The sequence below is a fragment of the Aptenodytes patagonicus genome, chromosome 6 (genome assembly GCF_965638725.1).
Source record: "Aptenodytes patagonicus chromosome 6, bAptPat1.pri.cur, whole genome shotgun sequence".
Taxonomy (NCBI): domain Eukaryota; kingdom Metazoa; phylum Chordata; class Aves; order Sphenisciformes; family Spheniscidae; genus Aptenodytes; species Aptenodytes patagonicus.
Window position 1 is genome coordinate 53,427,747 of NC_134954.1, and position 22,261 is coordinate 53,450,007.

At 35.3% G+C, this 22,261-nt stretch overlaps 1 protein-coding gene across 5 annotated transcripts in view; it reads right to left on the minus strand.

Moving 5' to 3' along the window:
• UBR3 (ubiquitin protein ligase E3 component n-recognin 3) overlaps positions 1–22,261 on the minus strand; it is a 118,132-nt gene that overhangs the window by 53,690 nt on the left and 42,181 nt on the right. For 3 of the 5 annotated variants that reach the window (XM_076342641.1, XM_076342638.1, XM_076342637.1), the window contains 8 exons: positions 21,167–21,306; positions 17,738–17,834; positions 16,300–16,441; positions 13,219–13,323; positions 12,131–12,304; positions 11,873–11,902; positions 9,959–10,419; positions 5,285–5,373 (listed from right to left, as the gene is read on the minus strand). In XM_076342641.1, the coding sequence (XP_076198756.1) occupies positions 5,285–5,373; positions 9,959–10,419; positions 11,873–11,902; positions 12,131–12,304; positions 13,219–13,323; positions 16,300–16,441; positions 17,738–17,834; positions 21,167–21,306 (1,238 nt within the window). The remainder of the gene's footprint in view (positions 1–5,284; positions 5,374–9,958; positions 10,420–11,872; positions 11,903–12,130; positions 12,305–13,218; positions 13,324–16,299; positions 16,442–17,737; positions 17,835–21,166; positions 21,307–22,261) is intronic. The other 2 variants (XM_076342640.1, XM_076342639.1) reach the window with 1 other exon arrangement.

The following is a 22,261-nucleotide window of genomic DNA, read 5'->3' on the forward strand; positions in this document are numbered from 1 at the left end:
GAGTTGTAATGCTATTTTATTCATTTGATGTAGAAAATATAGGTTCTTACCAATTTTTCAAGCATAAGCTAGTACTTCCTAGCTCCCAGAATGCAATTATCACCCAAAACACCACCAAGAACTGTCACGTGAACAAAGCTGTATCAGTTGCAACTAAAAGGTGAAGAATAATCTAAATCTCCTTATTTTGCTTCCACTGGTGCACAAACCCCCAACATTTTTTGCCAACACTAGGAAGATACTTCCATAAAATAGCACTTGTGTGTTATGTCCCAGAACAATAGTGCCTTATTGAGTGCCAAAGGAATCCTTTGCCAGCCATTTGCTAAGATACTGATCTTGAGGCATATTACTCCTCCACCTTTCAAACAGGTTTTGTAGGAGCCTGCAGTTTTGTTTTGCATGAAAACCACTCGCACCCAAAACAAGACATCTCGTCACTCTACTGGAGATTCAGAAAGCAGGTAGTGGCAACAGGAGAGCAAGGAAGACCAAGGTGGTTTTAGTTGCTAGGCCGAAGCATGGCTTTACTAGCCAGGCAGCAGTCATACAAGACAGCAAGTGTTTTTTATGCCAAGCATTCTTTGGAATACAACCAAAAGATGCTTACAGTTTAAAACTCTGACTCTCCAAAGATTTAACCTAATTGAGTTCACAGAGACTTGTCCTGATGATGTCAATGTGTGTGAAGAAGAAGTAAATGAGAAATACAAGATAAGACACATGGTATTGGTATCAATTCACCAAGTTTCTCTCATGAGGTTTGTCTAATGTTGTAACACACCCCACCCCCTTACAGTGGGTTCTGGGACTTTTCTTTGTCCTTGTGAATTATTTCAGATATCTGGATAAATATGAACCTCATTAAAACAAAGATAAAAACACTGAAGGAGGATTAAAACATTTAAACTGTGACAGAAATCCAGCGTAGTGACAAACACTACCATTCCCATGGATTTTTAAAGAAGTTAATTATTTAGCTCTTTCTTTGGTTTTGTACCAATAGGAGTAAGAGACCCAAAGTTAAAAAAATTCTACCATTTCCTCCCTCCTAGCAAATACTGATCAGTCTGCTAAAATCTAGCACGCTGTTTTATCGCAGAATGCATTGCTGCCTGAATTTTATTTCATTTGTATTCTCCAGAGTTAAAGATTCACTCCCCTTTCTCCTACCCAGCAAAACCCCAGAACCGAAAGGGCTCCGTAAACACAGTAAATAGTTTATAACCTCTGTTGGCTGTAGTCAACATTTTACTGCTCTATACATTGTGTCTCGAAGTGGCCCCTTGGCATCAAAGCAACCATTAGCATGTTAATATTCTTTGCCCTGACCCAGCATATCTATTCTCAAGAGATCAGTACCTAATTTATTTTTCTATCTGGGTTCAGAAGATTGAGTGTTAGGAAATGTATGTCACCTTGCATTAAAACTCTGCACTTCTTTTTAACTCTAGCTAGGGAACGTTCACTTGAAGGACAAAATGACATCCTGCCGAGACTCACATCATCGGAAAGAAACACACAGATCATACTGCATACTTATCACGAGGCATTAAAAAAAAAAAAAAAAAAAATCACATTGGGCACTTCAGAGACAGCAAAACTATTGAAGGAATGTGAGATATCTTAATATCTGTAATTCACAAATTAACCAATTCACAAATTTTCACTAAGATACATTTAATTAAGTAGTTCAGCAGCTTGCCTGGAATGGATCATAATATTTCATGTTTATAAAACTCAGATAGACAGATCATTACAAATATCACTGTAATTTGTTAAAGGCTACTATTAACCTGGAACAGAGGGATTTATTTTTGTTCTTATCAAGTCCCGCCTGAAAGGCAGTGAAGTTTCAAAAATCTCTTGCATGGAGTTCCACATCATGACAGATAAACCATAGCCTCACACTGCGATAAGTGCTCTCAAAACAAAGATGTAAAAGTAGCTATTACTAGGAGACTAGAAGGCCTATGGAGTTGACACTGTATGTGACTACGCGACAGCACATTTTTGACTCACTAGACATTCTCCTCAAGTATTTTAAGAGCTTTATGTGCTGCTCTTAGAATGATGTTTCTTGGTTTTTCTGCTTTTTACGTTTGTCCTGCAGTCAAACAGCTAAAGACAGCACAGTGGATTCTGTTCCATCCTAGTTCATTAACATAACTGTTTCTAAATTTCACTTAATTACTTCCAGGCAATCTTGAATGGCAATGCAGTTCTGCAGATGTCACAGAATATAAATAGAAAGTAACAGGGGGCACAAATGGAAAGGGCTAAATAATCGGAATTTTTTCTACAGTGATTATATGCAAGAAAATGCCAACCTTTACTTTCAGAATCTCAGATTAACTTGTGAATTCCAGTTCAAATAAATAATTTTTGCTGGCAAAATGAGGCACATTTAATATTGGAAAACGAACATGTAATCAGGTAACTTCCTTTTAAGCCATGTTTCATTGCAGCATCCCAACAATCAAACAAGAGGAATGCCTCAGGGGATTAACAGTGGCTCTGTGCACTTTAATAAACACTTTGGAAACTAGTAAGTTTATGGGGTTTTAATAAAATAATCTTTAAGCTTTGGCTATTCTCCATTATTCCTATTGTCTTCTAGACACATTTATTTTCAGAGTATTTTCAGTCTTTTACACTGTCAAGAGAAAGCTATTATGACATTTTTGAAGTGCTATACCCAAAAACAATTACACCCGTTCTCACGTTTTACCACTTAATCACATCCACATTTCATAGATAGAGAAGTTTTAAAAGTTGATGATGATGATAGTAATTTGCTCAAATGACACCAAGTGAATCAGTGACAAAGCCAAGGAGCTGAGGCCTCACTGTCCCTGCATTCTGACAGTGTCATTACTGTTACAACAAACAATCAGAATTAAGAAATAAACCTACTGCTGAATTTCAACCTATAATAAAAGTAACACGTAACAGAGTTTGAATGTGTGAGAAGGGAACGCGTTTTAACTGACTGATCTTAGTATGAAATTATTTTTTTGTTTTCAAACGTACTATTTCAGCACAGCTATGATACAATTCAGGGTAAGACTATTAAATACTTATATTAGCTTTAAACTGAATCACTCCAGACAGACTATTTTCAGGATTCTCACCATGTCTTGTATTTTAAAATTAGAGTAACAATAGTTTCTACACCTTTTTCAATAATTTGCTGCAACATATAGAGACTGCATTCACAGCTGAACAAATTACTTCAGTTAAAAAAAAATTAGAGCAAACTGAAGAAAACATTCCTGGCAAACACTATAATGGAATATGTACTTCCTTTCTGCGAGCTATTTTCATGCCAGTCAGAACATAAAAGCTAGTTAATACCAGACTATAGTACAAATTCAGTGAATTTTCATCAGAAACTCAGAAAACAGTATGGCAACTGAGAAGACACTGAAAAAAGTTAGTGAAAAAGCAAAGCAATTATTCAGCTAGCACAATGCCTGGAATTCTATTAAGTTGTTACCAAGAAATGTCTTCATGCAAAACAATTTTATGAAAATGTAGTCCAGTAAGTGGATTCTATCTACTGCTGTGCATGACCTGGTATAATTGACAACAATCACTACATTCTATGTTGAGATATCTGAAGTTATTAATTGTTTAAATACTAAGAAACTAACAATTTAAGTGTTGCATGCCCAATAACTTTTTAATGCACAATCACAAGCACAAAGGTCCATGTCTGCCTGTTAAGAAATTAAGGGTTCTTTTTAATATTTGACATATGTAGTTAAGTAAAAGCTAAGTGTTCCCAGTCCTCCACATAAATAAATGCTGTGTAATTTATTGATTTAACTAGTATGCTTCATCCACAAATCAAAGCAGTTACCTTAAACATAGCTTGTAAAACTCAAGCATGAGAGTATTTACGCACACATATGTACATATGCAAATACAGCTATGACAGGTAAATGTATACAGATACATGTGATTTCATATATAAAAACATCAACTTTAAAGTTGCAATATCAAGAATTCAAAATATAGGTGACTGCAGAATCAAAGTTCCTCAGTTGCTTTCAATTAGCTGTAATTTCAAATTGACTGTAAAAGACTTAAATTTTAATAAGTAGAACTGCATGTTTCTTCCTCCCTTCTTCCTTACTTTAACAAATAGATTAAAAAGAAATAGCTACCCATTTAATAAGCATGACTTAAACTCATTTTTATCTGTGAACTTTGCGTTGTATTGCACACTCTCCAAACATAACACCACACATATAGTCATTAATTTGCTAAAGAAATTTCAGTGATTGCTGTATCCAAGACCTTCATAAGTCTGAAGGAATAAATCTTCTCCACAACCTATGAACTGAAGGGAATTTAACAATTTCAAAAAACAGACTTTTTCAGCAAAAACAGATGTCAAAATATTTCTAACCAGCGCTTAAACTCAAATCAAAACTACATAGCAGATGATATTTGATTGAAAGAGGGAAAAAGAAAAATACAATTCCTGCTTTTTCTTATCTTTCAAAAGTGCTAATTTTCAATGAAGTAATCCAGACGATGGAAATATTTTCCATTCCTCAGTTAAACACAAGCAAACTAATCAAGATTAGGTGCTTCTACACAGCAGAACCTGAAAGAACTTATCCTCAAGAAAAACAAGAACTGATTCTGCTGTAAAGCCTGTACTTGAAATAGAATACAATGTTATCACTTATAGCAACTGAGATGATATAAAAATTATGCTTTCCTTAATTCTATACATAAATTTAAAATGCAAAACTTTTACCTTATCAAAATTTGAGGCTCTATGAAGAAATAGTCTTAAAATTTATTACTACAGATTAAAGAAAATGCAATCTTTAAAAGACTAACTTTGGGACGTTTTATATTAAAAGGTAAATACTTCAAAACATCACACACGTAATCATTTCATCCATTGTATATTAAGATAGGAATAAAATTATGTCCTGCAGATAATGTGTTCTCTTAAATATTTTCAAGATCATTTAATCTATTCATTAGCAATTATGTATGAAGTATTATCTGTCCTAGAAAACACAATTTTAAGCCTCTTAAGTATTTAGTGAACAAGTGAATACAGTAGTGGAATCTGAGGGGAGTGTTTTTTGTTTGTGTTTGTGTTTGGGTTTTTTTTTGTTTTGTTTTGTTTTAAAACTGTTTGAGTAAAAACCTTAATGCTAACATGGAAATAAAATTTAAAAAACAAAAAAACAACCAACCGACCAACAACAACAACAACAAAAAGAGGCAAGCAGTCAACCATGCAAAAACTTACCAACATCCATGGCAGTTTCCATGAAGCTTTTCTGCCTTGAGGCAAATTCAGCCAACAATTTCTGTTGCCTTTCTCTGGCCTTCTGTCGTCTGAGTGAAAGAAGAAGGGGGAAGAGGGAAGGGGGGGGGAAGAGTATACATAATGGAGGAAAAAAATTAGTCTGTAGTGTCAGGCCAATTACAGTTGCCACCTTCAACAATATCATTCAAAATTCAAGTTTTCTCTAAATAAATGATTCATTTTCAAGCTTAAAAAAGGAATCTCTTGCTTTAAAAGTAGAGTTTTTTAAGAAATCAGTTATTTTCTTTTGAGGCTGAAAGAAAGGAATAAAATCCTGTCCTATAAAACCCTTCAGAAAACCAAAGGATCTTGTAACATATTAGGACATGGCATCGTAAGAAAAAGAACCCAAGACCTTACTCTTGAAAGTTATTTTTCTGTTACATAAGGGAAGAGTAAGAGTGAACTGTCAACCATTGTACAAAAACAAGTACTCTTGTGAGCAACCAACATTTACAAGTTGTTAATAATAGTAGTAATAATAAATTTAAAAAAGCCTACCTCACTTTTGATATCAAGCTTGATGCCAAGGAAAACAATTATTAGTAATTTATTTTCCAGCTAAGGCTCCTCATACTGGTTCCTTCTCGCTAACCTCCACCCTAGATACCGGTCACCAACAGCTTTTATACCTGGACTTAAATAAGTTTGAGATTCCTTCCAGACTGAAGGCCCTTATCTCCCTGGAGCCAAGCTGACTTCACTAACTTTTTCCTGATCGTTTCACACAGCTCTGGATTTACAAATTGAAGACATTAGAGACTCATTCTTGTCTATCCTTCTGTTTAAACTGTATTAGTGATCTGTACAAGGCTATATGACCAGCTATTTTATAACTCCCTGTATATACATACTGCAGTGGGTAGAGGCATATTGATGGAAGTAAAAAGATAAAGAAAATAGATACTCATTTTCTTCTTCCTGAGGTACCAAGAAAGGATCTTTACTTTGACAACAGTTTACAAATAGAGGAAATGGGAGAGTTCAAGTGGGAAAACCAAAACTCACACCACAGCTGCTCATTACATGGCACACACAAAGACCTACGTGCCCCATGGATGAGGGCTTTACGCAGCACCTCCCCAGTGCAGCTAGGGAAGCTCTATCAGAGCTACAAACTCTGTGCATCAGCAGTTACAGTGAATTTTTTTCCCCACGCTCAGAGATGATTCAGATAACTAACAAGGGATTTAAAAACATCACTTGGCATCTGATATGCTGATGGGTTGCTCTTTAGTCTCCAGCACTGTCTGATTATCACTGTCCTGGCACAGAACAGGCATGCACAGGCCCAAAGCAGCTAATATACTGTAACCTGTTATCCCGAGGTGGCCTGTTTATAAGTCAAAGTTTCTAACTTGTTTTCTTAAAGGCACCTTAAAAATCTGAGTGTATCTGCCCATTTATCTGTCACATTGTACAGCCATCATTTCTCAAAATAACTTTTATTTACAACAAACCTAAGATTCATTATTCTGAGGATCATACCAGGGCATTCATTAAACCTGTTTTTATTTCTTTCTCCCTGGGAATTTCTCGATATACACTTTGACTAAAAGCAGAGTGACTGTAAATAGAGGCCTTTAATAAGAAGACATAAACAAACTCTGACAGATTCAGTACGGCTCAGTAATTTTCCATGATGGCCTATGGGAGTATGACACTGCAATTGAAAAAATACTGCAAGCAGCTCAAGCTCTCTTCTAGCTCTGTATTTCGGTTTCTATGGCGACAACCCATTGCCTGAGCGATGCCAAGTTTGTCATTATATGTTGAAGTAACCAAAAACGGTGATTGCTGAACACTCACAGTCTGCTTGATCTTCACTAATACGAAACTGGACTTGGGGGAAAAAGAAAAAAAACAAACCAACCAAAAAAGAAAGTAAAAACTGCAGCCTGACTATATGAGCACTGTCAGTCTATGAGACTAGTCATTTCAGTTATCACACTGTCCATTAATAAACTTCATGGGTCCCCAATGCCATTATGGATTTGAGTAGAAGAAAATAGTAACTCAGAACAACAAAGAGCTAGAAACATTTATTTTCATCATTACGTTAGCCCCAGAACTTAACTGAAAACTTAAAAGTGCCCACAATAGATCCTTGAAAATATCACATCCTTTACAGGGGGAAAGGAATGACCTTACCCTTTTCTATATGAAAAGTTACTTGATTTATTGATTCCCATGCTTCTCCTGTACATAAATCTGGCACTACTGAGTACCACAATAACAAGTAGGTGTCCAAGATGTAGCTCTGTTTTATCTAAAGCAGTCATTCAGTCTGGCATTTTCTGAAAGACAATTTTACATGCTAACCCTTGACTGTTTCTCTCATTTACTGAACTATTACAAGGGATGTTGAAAATTAAACCATTAACTGACCACTTGTAAGAATTAATTTTACTGTAAAGTATTGTCCTGGTTTTAGCTGGGATAGAGTTAAATTTTCTTCCTAGTAGCTGGTACAGGGCTGTGTTTTGGATTTAGCATGAGAATAATGTGATAACACATTGACGTTTTAGTTGTTGCTAAGCAGTCTTTATACTAAGTCAAGGACTTTTCAGCTTCCCATGCTCTGCCAGCGAGGAGGTGCACAAGAAGCTGGGAGGGCGCATAGCCAGGACAGCTGACCCAAACTGGCCAAAGGGACATTCCATACCATGTGACGTCATGCTCAGTATATAAGCTGGGGGGCAGCGATCACTGCTCAGGGACTGAATGGGCGTCAGTCAGCAGATGGTGAGCGGTTGCATCACCTCGTTTGTTTTGTTGTTGGTTTTGTGTTTTGTTTTTTTTCTCCTTCCCAGGTTTTATTCCTCTCTCTCTCTCTCATTGTTTTACTTTCCATTACAAAATTATTATTAGTATTAAACTGTTCTTATCTCAACCCACGAGTTTTCTTACTTTTGCTCTTCTGATTCTCTCCTCCATCCCACCGAGGTGGGGAGGGTGTGTGGTGCTTAGTTGCCGACTGGGGTTAAACCACAACAAGTATGTAACTTATAAAAAAATATTAAATCTATTTTTAATTTTTTAATGTTAATTTTCAAGTACAGTGTTGGTCTTGGACATATCAGAGAGAAATTAGTGAAAAAATTATTTTCAAACAAATAAAAAGAGCAGGATAAATAAAGGTAATCCAGAAACCAAGTCAGATAGCTGCATGTTTCTACCCAAAATTCTAAAACCATAGTCATATGGTCTGAGTACCTAAACCATTAATACATCAAAATACTGCACGGACAAAGACTCAAGAGTGTTCTTGTCCATTCCAGTCTGTGCCCTGTCTCTGCTTCAGTGAACGTGGTAAGTTCTCTGATCTGACCACCCCACTCTCTATGCCCCAACCTTGTAACCCCATCCATTGTCTCCTCGCTTCAAACGCCATGTTTCAGTCTTCAGCACTAACCAGTTACCAATCTATTCCCACTGCCCCACTCCAGCCAACTCGTCTTTCTGGCTGGCTCTATTAATCCCCCAAATACCAATCTCTCTCTTACTCGTGCTTTCCAGGCATTTGAATTCCTATTCCACGTTCTCCTTCTCCTATCAACTCTCAAGACCCCATTCTCCCTCCCCCATGGAGATTTTCACTAAAAATTGTTCTTTCATTTGCTACTCTTCTCTGAGTATTTCTGTCCTGACAACACAGTTCTTCCCTAACATCCCCAACTTGCAGCTTGAGTCTTCCCACATCAACTATTCACTTGAGCTGGCATCTTCCCTTTGCTCACTATTACATCGACCAGAAGGTTTCTCCTTCCAGTCCCAGTCTTCAACACTTTGCCCCTGACAGTCCTAGTTTTCACCTCTACTTCTCAGCTGTAGTTACTGTCCTCTAGGCATTTGAACTGGATGATTCCTCTTCCATAGAACTCATAGGCCAACATAGCAGTTGCTGAAAGCAGAAGAGAAACAGGCTCTCTGCATTCAGTTTCAGTAGTGCTGGTGTTCTGGGTGCTCTCAGGACCCATTATGCCCCAACCTCAATCTCAAAACTGTCTAAGCTTTTTCCCAAAAACATTTCAGCCCAAGACAGACATCTGGCATGTAGGTTTTCAGGCCACATTATAAGAAAATATGAATATGATTTTTTTAAAACTAAAAACTATTAAAAAATTAAAAACATAACTTTAAAATTGAATGTGTTGGACAAGCAAAAAAGACAGCATTACCAAACTCACACACAGTAAACAAACAAACAAAAATAATCATGGTGTGATATGTGCATGTGAATGAACAGACAATACAAATAAAAAAAAATTTCTACCTCATCTTGAGGTTGCACAGTTAATCATCAAAAGTTAACACAATCTTAATTCTTTACCTTTGTATATATGAGTGGCATACATGGCAACATGAAGGGTGAGCGTGTATATCACATAAAATCATTATGAAAGAGTTCTAATTTAAAGATCTAAATTAGCAAGGTGCAGGTTCTTCCTCAGTACTCATGTAAACCACGTATATACAAAATGGATAAAGAAGAGAACTGTACAATTAAGACTTATTCTTTTAATAACTAATTCATGCAAAGACCTAGAGACAGACCAATCAATAGATGCACAACACAACACTACCATCCCTTTACTTTGTTCTTAGTGTTACCTTTCTTCTTTATCCAAAGTTTTCTTCTCTGCAGAACTAATCTTTTTTGGTGGTACAGGAGGTGTCACCTTTCTGCATATCTCTTCAATTATGCGTTTATTCAATCTGCTCTGTACAGCAGCTTTCAATAAAATTCTTTCAACTGCCGTCATTCCATCACCGTGAGAGTATCTTGGAATTTCTGGGTGGATTAAAACATCCACATCATCCAACCATGGAGGATAGTAAGAGTTTTGTTTTCCTGAGAGTTTGTGATGCAATTTAATCAGCAAGGACAGTATGCTTTCCTTGACTTCTAGAATGGCTGTGGTTAGCTGTGGAGTTGCACCAGGTGCTGACCATTTCATAGATGTTTTGGGCCGAACCACCTGATTTGCCTCGCTGGTGTTCCGATTGATGATCTCCTGAAATTTCTTTCTACGTTCTGCGACCAAACTGAACACTTGAGCTGTCCCCGAGTTCTTGGGAAAAAAATTACAGCATTTAATTTTCAAAAATACAGGTATAAACAACATACATTTATAAAACTATAGAAAATATTTTAAACTAGGAGGAAAAGCATGAAACATTTTAAGTTTCCTCTCCCCTTCCAAAATGTATTGAAATTTGGTATAGCAAAATACTAACCCTGCATGTCATATTTTTATACAAATCTGTTATGCACAGCTGCATAAAAAGCCAAGTACAAAATGAAAATATCATCCATACTAAAACAACTGGCTTTGCTCTAGTCAAACTTAGAATTCTGTTCTCCAAGTAATATTTCCTTACTTTTTCTGGAATATTCATAATTTCAGTATCTTTATGCCATTTAAATGTCTTTATTAAAGTCTACTGAGCACTGCTGCACAATGTAACTCATAATCCCACACAGGTGAACACAGGTGAGCCCACACATCCCCATGGGCATTGTGCATTTTGTGTGGATTTATTAGCTGAGATCCAGAAGCCACATACCCATGTTTGCAAGCAGAATTTGCCATTCAGGGCACACGAGCGTATGAGTGCAGTTACATTAATGACAGAACCCATTCAGACGTTTCTATTCTATGCTACCCTTGCTTTCAGTCCCAAATTAGGGATACATGGAAGCAACTTGCATGTACTGAATCCATAGTAAAGAAATGTTTCCTGAATATTTTGAACATGAAATTCAGAACGCTTTAACATCTTACCCTCTCCTTCTCAGAAGGCTGGGCAGCCAAGAGATACGAAATACTTCAGAGATCAAATATAAAAATGGGATTCTGACAATCATCTCACCTTCCTTCTTTATGTTTTAATCTATTTCATCTCACCTACCTACTTTAAATTTTGATCTATTTTTCTAACATTAACATGCCAAAGAAATATCCATTGTATTTCACTACATCTGGCACACAGTAATCTGAAGTGCTGTATACAAAAGATACAAAAGCAATCCTGACATAGAGATTATATTATCTACCAGCTATAAATCTTTCAGGATCTCACCATTTACATATTCATTTTGTTTTCACAAAAACCCCAAATAAACTTGCCATTAATCATTTCAAATGCACTTTCAATGTAAGGTTAAACTTACCTAGATTCAAGAAAGCTAAGACTACTCTACATTATTAAATGTTAGTAATATCTTGGCAAGACAAAACAGGCCTAAACACAAAGCTCAAGCAGTAAGCTATCAATGACATTTTATATTTGATAGAAAGCTTTTATTTCAAAATATGTATTAAAAATGTAAGGGCATTACTTTGCTTAAAAGTCTGCTACCTAAGATTACAATCAAGAATATGAAAAAAGCATGAGTCCTTGCAGTATGAATTAAAAGGAAACTCAGGAAAATTAGAAGATTTCACTGAACATTAAGGTGAGCGCAATTAAAGCCATGTTGCTAGTTAATCGCTTAGGGGAACAAACTGCACACAGATCTACCTCTCTCTGGAGGCTCTTCCGCCTTGAACTCTGGTAGATTGAGGACAAAAAAAGTCATTAAATAAATCATTTGGAAGGAGGTATCATTTGAAATAAATTCTATTTCTCTTATCAGTACACTTAGGAAAGATTACTGGAAGAAAAAAAAATCCTAAGAAATTCATAAAAACAGTAAAAAAATAATCCTAACAAAAAAGTCAAAACAGGGCAATAACTTAAACAGATCTAGGAAAAGGACCAGTATTTGTATATACTTACTTGTGATGAAGCTAAACCATCAGAACTCGTACTTGCAGGTGGTTCCCTCTTAACCTCTGGAGCAGTTTCTGGTACTCTTACTCGGACATAGTTAATGAAGTGACGCATGTTAGAAACCAAGTTACTACCTGGAAACCAACTATCATGGCAACGCTCTTGTCCACCTGCAGATTCCTAAAATAATAAAAAAATTCAGTATACTTTCTCTTATGTGTTACAATAATTCATGTTGCTTTTGTAAGTGTATTACAGAGGCCATCATCTCTCCATGAGATAGGAACAATATGTTGAACAGTACGTACCTCACTAAAGCGATATACCTCTTAAAAAATGATATGATTGATGCCTACTGTGAAGACTACAGGTCTGATAAATCTGCACATATGATTTGAATATAATCAAATACATGCCATCAGTGCTATCAAGCAGAAGTAAAAGGAACTACTCAAAGTAGTCCAAAGCTGTACAATCTAAGATTAATACAAAAATCTGAACTATACAGAAGTCAATCTCAAGGGGGGGGGGGGGGAGTGGCAGATCCTTAGTCATATAAGCAATGTTACACAGTAGGAAAAATTATGAAAGTCATATACCATAAGGGAATCTGGAATCACAAAAATAACGGCTCTTCATATTCAAATTCTCATCAAAAGCACAGTTAAAATTTTGGCTAATTCACATTTTAGAAGATACAGGCTTTAGCAATAAAATGCTCAGTGATAAAGGTTTCAGTTGGAAAAAATCTAGAAATTTAAGCAAGTTTTAGTTTCAATCATTTTAAATTTTTTTGCACCCAATTTCAAGTACTAATTTACAGAGTAGTAAAGATCTAACCAATCTGTGTTGTCAGGTTATAAATACAGAAACTGTTGAAAAACATAACAAGATACCACACTCCGCTTCACAACAGTATGCAATTTTCTTATTTTTGTTTGCTTAGTTGATCCCTGCATAAGTAAATAAATAAATATTTTTTCCCTAATTCCTGTGGTAAAATTATGATTTTAATAAACATCTATTTTTAAAGAATATTGAATCATTAGACAATACTTTTATATTTTAATGAAAAAGATGATATTTATTCTTACCTCTTCATCTGATTCTTGTTCTGGAGAATTTTCCAACCCCAGCTCAATCAAATACAAAACCATGCAAAGCACGTGTTCTGATAAATTCTGATGATCCATTAATATCTAGGCAGAAAAACAGACATTCATGTCTTAGAAAATCCTATCTTTGATACTCTCACAATCCCTACTAAAAAAACCAAAAACTGCCAAAACCCTGATGGACACCTCTAACCTAAACTGGAAGGTAAAGAAAGTAGCCAGGAGTCTGGTATGAAGAAACTCAAGATACTACCCACAAATTTTATCTCCGAGCATGACCTTCCAGGTTAGCCACACTAGGAAAGGTAGAAAGTCTTGAGCTACATATGTGATTTTTGCCTGTTTTTTTTGGTTTTTTTCCTTAATTAATCACTGTGCTTGCAAGCGCTGTATCATGAGATACGAGTATCAGTTAAAAAGAAAAGACTAGACAGGCAGAACACCATAACAACACTTGCTACTCTAGTATATTTTTGGTAGACACTGAGCACCAATTTTAGCATTTAAAATAGTTTTCTTTTTGATGCACAGTAACACTTTCAAAGTCCTATCATATGCATAAAAATACAGTTAGGAAGAACTTATTTTCAAGCGCACTGAATTGCCTATTCAAGTTCCTGGAATATCTACTCTGAAACATCAGCAAGATATTTTAAACTTCACTCTTTTTATGACTGAATGCTCCAACAAAATACCTGATTAGCGATTATGCTATAGGATAAAAAAAACAGTTCCAAGTAGGCCAAGAATAGTAAGAGTAATAACATTAATATAGCTCTCCAATAACAGTAATGGAACCCTACTAGAAAATAAGATGTAATTTTGGACGTGATGGATCAACAGGAGTGTTGTATTTAAAAGACAGGAAATCATTATTCCACTCAGCCTATTAAGACTTCAGTATATCTAAATGTACAGAAAGAGTGTTCTGGAAAATACACTTTGGACTCTTCAGGTTTTATTTAATTTTTTTTAAGACGATTAAAAATTATTTTGAGGTTTAGAAAAAACTAACCTTTGAGCACCACCACAAAAGCAAAATTTAATTTTACATCTCTTTCCAGTCAAACAAACTTGTACCTTAAAATTGTTACTAGTTCAAGCTGTGATTTACTTTAACACCAAAGTGCCAGATAAAGCTGCACAGATGCCACTACTGTCAGCTACAAGCAAAGAGCTGCACCTAGCCTTCCCTCCCTTTTTCACGTGATCGGTCATCATAAGGCCTCATGAGGTCCTAGTCCTATAAGCAATGCCTGGATAACTGGGAACGCCAGAAGGGTTAACATGAATTTAGTTCACAACCATCTTCACATAATCTTTTTCAATTACAAATAATAAATAACCTTATCTTTAAATTAATAAATGCCCATATCTTTCTTCTAACACAGCTTTCAATGCATTGAGAGGAAGAACCAGTGCTGCTGAAATTAAAAACCAGGACAACTTTCCTCTTGAGAATATTCTGATTTAAAGGGAAGAAAATGGCAAGAACCTGTAAGTTACCAAAAAAGTGGATGAGAAAAGATGTTTAAAATTTCACTGTGGAGAGGCTACTATAGAAATTAATATTTTTAGAGTGTAGCCTAGTAAAGTTTTAAATACAACTTGGTTTTGAAGGGGCCAAATTTCATAAGTAGATACACCCATTAGAAACATCAGAGAGATAAAGTTCTTAAAACAAATATTGTTTTACAATAGCTTTTCTAAATTATGTTTGAGCAGCTGATTTAATCAAACCCAATCAAATCTGAGATTACAGAGATTATTTAATTGTAAAAGGCACTCAGTATTACATTAATATAAAAAACATGTGCAGTTGTACCAGTCAGACTCAAAAGTCACGTTGACTAACGCTTCTGAAAAGTCAAATCATCAAATGTAGTTGCACCATAACATGTCTCATTCTTTTATGGGTAAGGAATAATTAGTAGTAAAACAGTCAGATTTTTATATTTTATATTTTTAAAGTAATTTTTGAAATTGCACGAATTACATTGCAAAACCTATAGTTTATTGAAGTCATTAATTTGTAAGCAATATGAAGCTTTTGAGAAAAAGTCCTTTTCTGTCATAAAGGTGAAATCTGTTGAATGAAACCAGGTAAAATCTTAAGTCTTCATTCATCTTAATGATATACTGACAACTTATACAATACTTCATTAGAGAAAGAAATCAGCTGAAACAACTCCATGGGAATAAGCATGGCTCTTTGTGAATACCACACAGTTATTACTATACTTAACAACAGATATTTTCTATTCAACAAAAGTTTAACAGTGAAACAAAACAAGAGCTTTAGGGGAGCTGGGAGCACTTAAAAGAGCACAAAAGGAAAGTCTGCCCGGAAAAGCACTACTGTGCCTCAATCAAACCACTTTTTATAGTCCCACATCTGCCTCTGTAGCACACTGCTTTGAAAGCACTTTCCAAGTACAAAGGAAGATTCAAGTCCCATTTTCTGATTAACGTACTCTTCAAAAAGGATGCACTTCTCTTAAAGAGGGCAGCCAATTATCAAAGACAAAACCAAACACAATTTAAAGGCATCAATTAGTCCTGAAAAACAAGTGCTATAACATTATCAAAAGCCAGAACATATCTGGGAAGTGATGTTAGAACCAACTGCAGCTATGAGATGTATTTGCCATTTGCCATCAAGGTTACATATATTTGAAAAGGCTGCTGATGCCACTCTGCAGTGGGAGCCAAAGGAACATCACTCAACACCACCATGCTCCCCAAAACCATCACGGAACAACAATTCAAATGGCAGCTCTGATGGTTAAGATGGTGTTCCTCAAAGTAGAGTAGGACAGCTCTTGGCACTTGGGTACCTGACTTAGAGTATGTATATATGAAATAATCATTCATGAAATAATGAAAATGGTAGAAAAACATCATCATACTAGACTTATAAAATAAAACGAAAATAAAAACGTTATATAAATTTGAACCTGACTACTGTAAATAATCTATTAAAAAAATCATAATTCTAAGAACTCATGTTCTGAAAAAGTGGAAGTAAAATACTGGACTTAATGAGAATTACAACTGTACCTTGTAAAGAAGCGTGAACAGCACAATGTGCAGGGTTTTACAGTGTAAAAGCTTTATGAGACCTTTGTAACTTGGATGTAGTGGTGTTCTTTTCTTGTAAGGAGGCCATGGGTTCCCAGGGAATTTACCACTTTGCTTTAAACTGTTGAAACAAATGAGACTTACGTTAAACACTGCAATAAATGTAGACAACTGCCACTGTTATAGATAACTATTCTGCATTCTTTCTGTTTAGATCAACTTCAGAATTTATGAGCATTTCTAAGCCATTTAATTTATTTAAGCAGCATTCCAAAAATTGGAATGTATACACAAACTGAATCCAGTCTTATTTTTCTGTGGATTACCACTGATTTAAATGACCTTTATTTATAAAATTAAATGAATTTTTAATTACTGCTCTGAATTTAAGCATTCCATTTTCATTCTAAGAGGCACACAGAAGAGATGGAAAACTTTTCACTTCACCCAAATGCACGTTAGTCAGACATCCAACATAGAAATCTCACATCTGTAGGAATGGATTACAGGCAACACTAGGAAACGCTAGACATAGTTAGCTATAGTTGACAGTACCGGTGCTATCGTATCTATGAACTTAAAAATTAAGTGTTAAGTTCAATGTGGACCCACATTCCTAATAACAAGCTGGAATCCGGTGCAGCAGACAATGCAATTATTTAACAGAATACTACCTTGCTCAAAATCACTTACAGTATGTGTTTATGATGATCCTTTGACTCAATGGGATGAGCACAGGGGCAGAGGATTATTTCACTAAGTTTATTACAAGGGGGTTTTAAACTTGATTTTTACTCCCAAGGTGTGACATAAAAAAAGAACCAAATTACATCAGCTGAAATAAGAATCTGTAAGGGTAAGAAGCTGTAAGGGATGGAATGTTAAGGGACAGAATTAAGACCAAATCATCTTGCTTCTAAGAACTTAAAAGGGTGCCACAAGTGCTTTTTCCTGTATTTAAATCAGAATTTAATTCACCCATGGTTTCTGTCATGGGTGAATACATAGAAAAAACCCACACTGTCTTCAATATAATTCCAAAATGCAGGACACTGTAATACTGTGCTTCATGTACCTAAATGTAAAATAAATAAAAATAGATAAGGCTGCTTTCTTTAAGTAATTTGCAACTGATTTTTAAACATTAACTTTTGGTTAAGTATTTTATCTGTGACGACAGTCACTACTTTGTCTGTGGCACTTCAGATGTATTTTTAAACATTTATGGAAGAATAACAGACTAAGCTAACCAAAACCCTGATACTGCCTGTAAATTTATAAACTATTTACTCAAGGACAAATCTGGGGCCTGAAAACATCAATAACATGATTAGCATTACCAGACAGTGAAAACAAAAAATTTTTTGTGCAATGAGCAACAACATGATGTTACATTTCTAAAAATGATCCAACTTACAATGCTGTATATCTGTCCATTGCAGACTGCACATCTCTCCGGTAAACTGTTCGAAGTATTACCATGACAGGGTCAAATTCCTTATCCCAAACTTCAGCTGTTGTTTAAAAGAAGTCACATGTTAAAATTACCTTTACAGACCTTACAATTTATTCTAGATTCTCTTCTTAACTAGCTTTAATTATGTAATTTTCTATTATAATTTTTTTGCAGCAAAGTACAGTATTTTTTACTTAGTAATAATACTTACTATACTAATAATTACTACTACTTATCAAGATATCAAAATTTCACCAAAAATATTTTTCTTAGTTCCAAAACAAAATATTAGCAATCTATTAAGGCAATAGATCTTTTCTATTAACAAACTTACTTTAGTATCTTCTAGCTTTTTTTTCTGTTATGTAATAATTTACAATGTGGGATAAAAGAGAAAAAGAAAAATCACGCATTTCTGATAAAATAGTAGTTGAAACACATGCTGAGGAAAGTTTAAAAAAAATTCCAAGTTAATTTTAAAATCTAACTAAATGTATTTATCTAATTGTAAGTATACGAAGGCAGCCCCAAAAACACCTTTTCCATACACATCTTGTTTTGCTCTTTTTAATTTCTGAGTACATGTAAGAAAAGGTTTTAATTATTTTTCACTTGGTATTTGATAAGCACAAACCCTCTTGAAAATAGGAAGTAAAGACTGCAGAGCAGTTAGCAGGTAGGTGATATTTAACTATTAAGTGCAGTGAACCAAATGACTGCAACAACACAATCTTTTGTTCAGTCTCGAAAATGGCCAAGTTTCTTATGAAACAACATTTGTGATCAATCCTTTACAGACATGCCTTTGTTTTATAACTAATGTCTATGCATTATTTTGGCATTAAAATCTTAGTTATATCTGTTTAATTTAGTAGCTCTAAAGTAACAGCCAGAGTGGCTTTTTAGAGCAATCACAAACAGAAAAGTCTAAGCAGACTATAAATAAAGATATCCCATTTAACTGCCCTTTTTTTTTTCCTCCTGTTTACAAGTTATTAAAAAACAAAACTAAGTTTCCAACCTAAAGCCAAATGAAGCTGTTCATTCTATTAATTGTTTGGAAGTGTTTAGCTCCTGTAACACAGCAATATGAAGGCAAGATTCAATGATCCCATCAGAAGAAGAAAACCAACGGAAACAGAATTTTAGCTCCACCAGCAGGCATAACACAACGCAAGCACTTACAACATTCTGTAAAGTTTTCACAGGCAAAAGTAGGCAGCTTTATCACGCTTTTGAGATTAATTTCACCCAGGCGGGAAGACAAGCGGTCTATACTCCTATTAACCCCTGCTAATGTTAACAGTTCTACAGATACCCTCATAAGCTGCTGAGAGAGAACACTTAGTATAGTTTCTACTATGTATGAAAGATGATCAAACTCAAGTTTGCAAAAAATCCGTTTTTTCTGGACAGAGTTTACTACTGCAGTCTGAAACACAGACCAAGCTTGTTTGGGCTGCTAATGCACAATGAGGAAAAAAGACTAAGTGAGGGAGCCATACAGGGAATATTAGAAATGCACACACAGCTCATCTTCAGCACACAAATCCACAGAGAACAGGAAGAACTATGTCCTTTTTTTGGAAGTTGGTTTGGGTTTTTTTAACTGATGGTTAATGGAAGCAAAATCTGGGACTTCTGCGATCATAAAGTAGATTCCCCCCCCCCCCCCCTAAATTTAGGGAAACAAGGAATTAAGGAGAATGGATCTCAACACGACTTGCTTAAACTGTGACAGGCCACGAACGACAATCCTTAAAAGCAACTGGAATATCACCATTCTTTTTGAGAACCTATATAGTCTTACAAAGATTATAAACACTTAAAAGGCTATAGTACACAAGAAAACCATGCTGAATTTTAATTCCTGCAGAAGCTCTTTTGATTTTTTATTACTTTAAGAAGACGGGATTCTGCATAGTGTTACAAATTACTTCAGTATTCACTGCTATAGATGAGATACTTAAAGTTGTTTTTTTTTTTTTTTTAAGATAAACAATCTATTCCAGAGGTAAACTCTGTTAAAAAAACCCCCAAACACCAAAAAACCCCAAAACACTATAATCTAGCAGCAGATTCCCTAAATATAGTGTTATAATTAAAAATACCATAATCCATCTTTTTTTTTCCTTCACACTGTGTTATGAAAAAGACCAGCAAGTCAAAAGCTCCAGAAACCAGACATGACATAAGGAATGCAGTTTACAGAACATTAAAATAAAGTTATTTTAAATACACAGGTGTTAAGCTGCCTAATTACACATCAAGGAACCAGAATGAATCGATTCCCAAAACTTTGGTTTCACAAAATTACTTCACTGGTTGTTAATTCGTATAAGAGTAAGAGCTTCACTGACTCATCAATCTCCCAGTACAAAAACTGGCAACAAGTTAGTACAGTATTAGTTCCTACATTAACAACAACCAAAAAAATCCACAAAAGAACACAGCCTACAAACCAAATGGTTTCAAAATTGTCAGACCCCAGCCCTGCCAGTTCTCAAGTGAGGTACCCAGGGGAGGAAGGAGTTAATCTCTCTTCAGCTTTGCCACGAGCTGAAGCACAACCAGAGCACATGGAGCATTTCAGATTCCTACAGGCTTATCTGCTCAGTGACAGGAAACAGTAATGGAACACTGAATTCTTAAATTCTTCCTCTCCTTTGATATACCAACACAATGTTGAGTCCAATTTAGATGACGAGCTGGTCAGGGGAAGAAACTTGTCATTTTTGCACTGTATGCATTGTAGAATTATAGAACAATATTCTATAATCAGTCTAGTCTGAACTTTGTTCTAAACCCTCACTACCGACTGGGAAAAACGTTACTGGCTACTAAGATAGTTAAGCAGTATAGAAGAAAGAATTATGTATCATGGTATCTTTAATAATCAAAATGTGGAGAAGTTCAAAGAAAAAAATCTTTGCAACTGACACCTCACTACTACAAACAGTTCTAAACTCTACTGAACATACATCAGAATTTTTAAAATCACATGAATGATTAAGTATGCAGACCAGTGAAATACAAATAACATCATTTTTCAGTTCTCCATTTTTCCCTTGCTTTCTAAGGATACCTGATTAATACAAGAAGCTCATTTTCACTCTAGATCAAAATGAATTTTTTTAAAAACTATTAACAGTCTTTAGCAATGCTCTTAAATATAAGCAATAAACAATAACGAAAAAGTCAAACAAGTTTTGTGGTTTTTTTGTGGTGGTGGGTTTGGGTTTGGGGTTTTTTGTGGGTTTTTTTTGGGGGGGTGGGGGTTTTTATTGTTGTTTGGTGGGTTGTTGTTTTTTTTTTTTTTTAAAGAAAAAAACACCGCTGGTTAAGCATCTTACCACTGAGTATGTTATAAGAGGACGCCGATTACCATACCTTTAGGTGTATACATTCCTTGTTGCATGGAACCTCCAGGTTCGAAAACAGGAGCTTTAAAATCAGCAACTGCTGACAAGACTGATTCAAAGCTTAAGCTTCCTGGAATAATACCACTTTTAGGATTGGGGTTTTCTGGAATGTAATGTTTGTGTTAAGGAAAGCAAAGTTAACTTAGTTGCAGGACACAGCATTTTACTTCCCTCTTGACATTTTCAGTCACTCATTTCAGAGGCCACACTTCGGCAGTGCTCTGTGTTTACCACAAGAGGTCTGTATGCTCCAGCTGCTATGGAACAATATGGAACAATAACTATTACTGAAGTGAATTAAAGCGTCCTAGCTAGGACACTGAACTTTTTAAAGCAAGCCAATTGCTACACGCTTGGCTCAAGAGGTAAGTATTAAATGAGAAATAAAAACTACTATCTGTAGTGTATATAAAGTTTTTGTACTTGCCTTTATTTACTAACACCTTGGCTCTCTTCATAGCAAGAATATTTTGCATTTACAGCTAAGTGCAGAAAAAGCAAGTAAATAGCTTGGGATCCATAAACACAGTGAGTAATTCTCCACCTTGGATTGGCTATTTCTCATTTTTGGTAGCGATACTTAATTGACATACTGACATTATCCCAAATCACAAGTGACAATTACAAATAAGGAAACTTCTGCTTAATGATAAGTGATTGCTTGTATAAATGATTCACTTATTTTACACAGTTAAGTGATTCACTTAAGTGAATTGCTTTAAGTGATTCGCTTATTTTACATACTTAAGTGATTGAGTTACTAGGTCATATTGTAATAATTAATAATTCTTATTACATATTTGTAACTCTCAATCTCCTCCTTTTCTGTCTTTATGAATTCCTAATATTTTTGCTCAAAGCCTATCCTTGGATTGCAAGCTCTTCTGGGCAATCACCACAAGCTATTTAATTTGCCTACACAGCTTAATACACTGATAGCAGTAAAACCTGCATATTTGTATTCAGCTGTTTGGGGACATGAAACGTGTCACTGCGCAGAAAGACTTCCTAGAGTTTGCTGTTCTTCAGGTAAGACACTTCCCCCCATAAGACATGCGTTTCA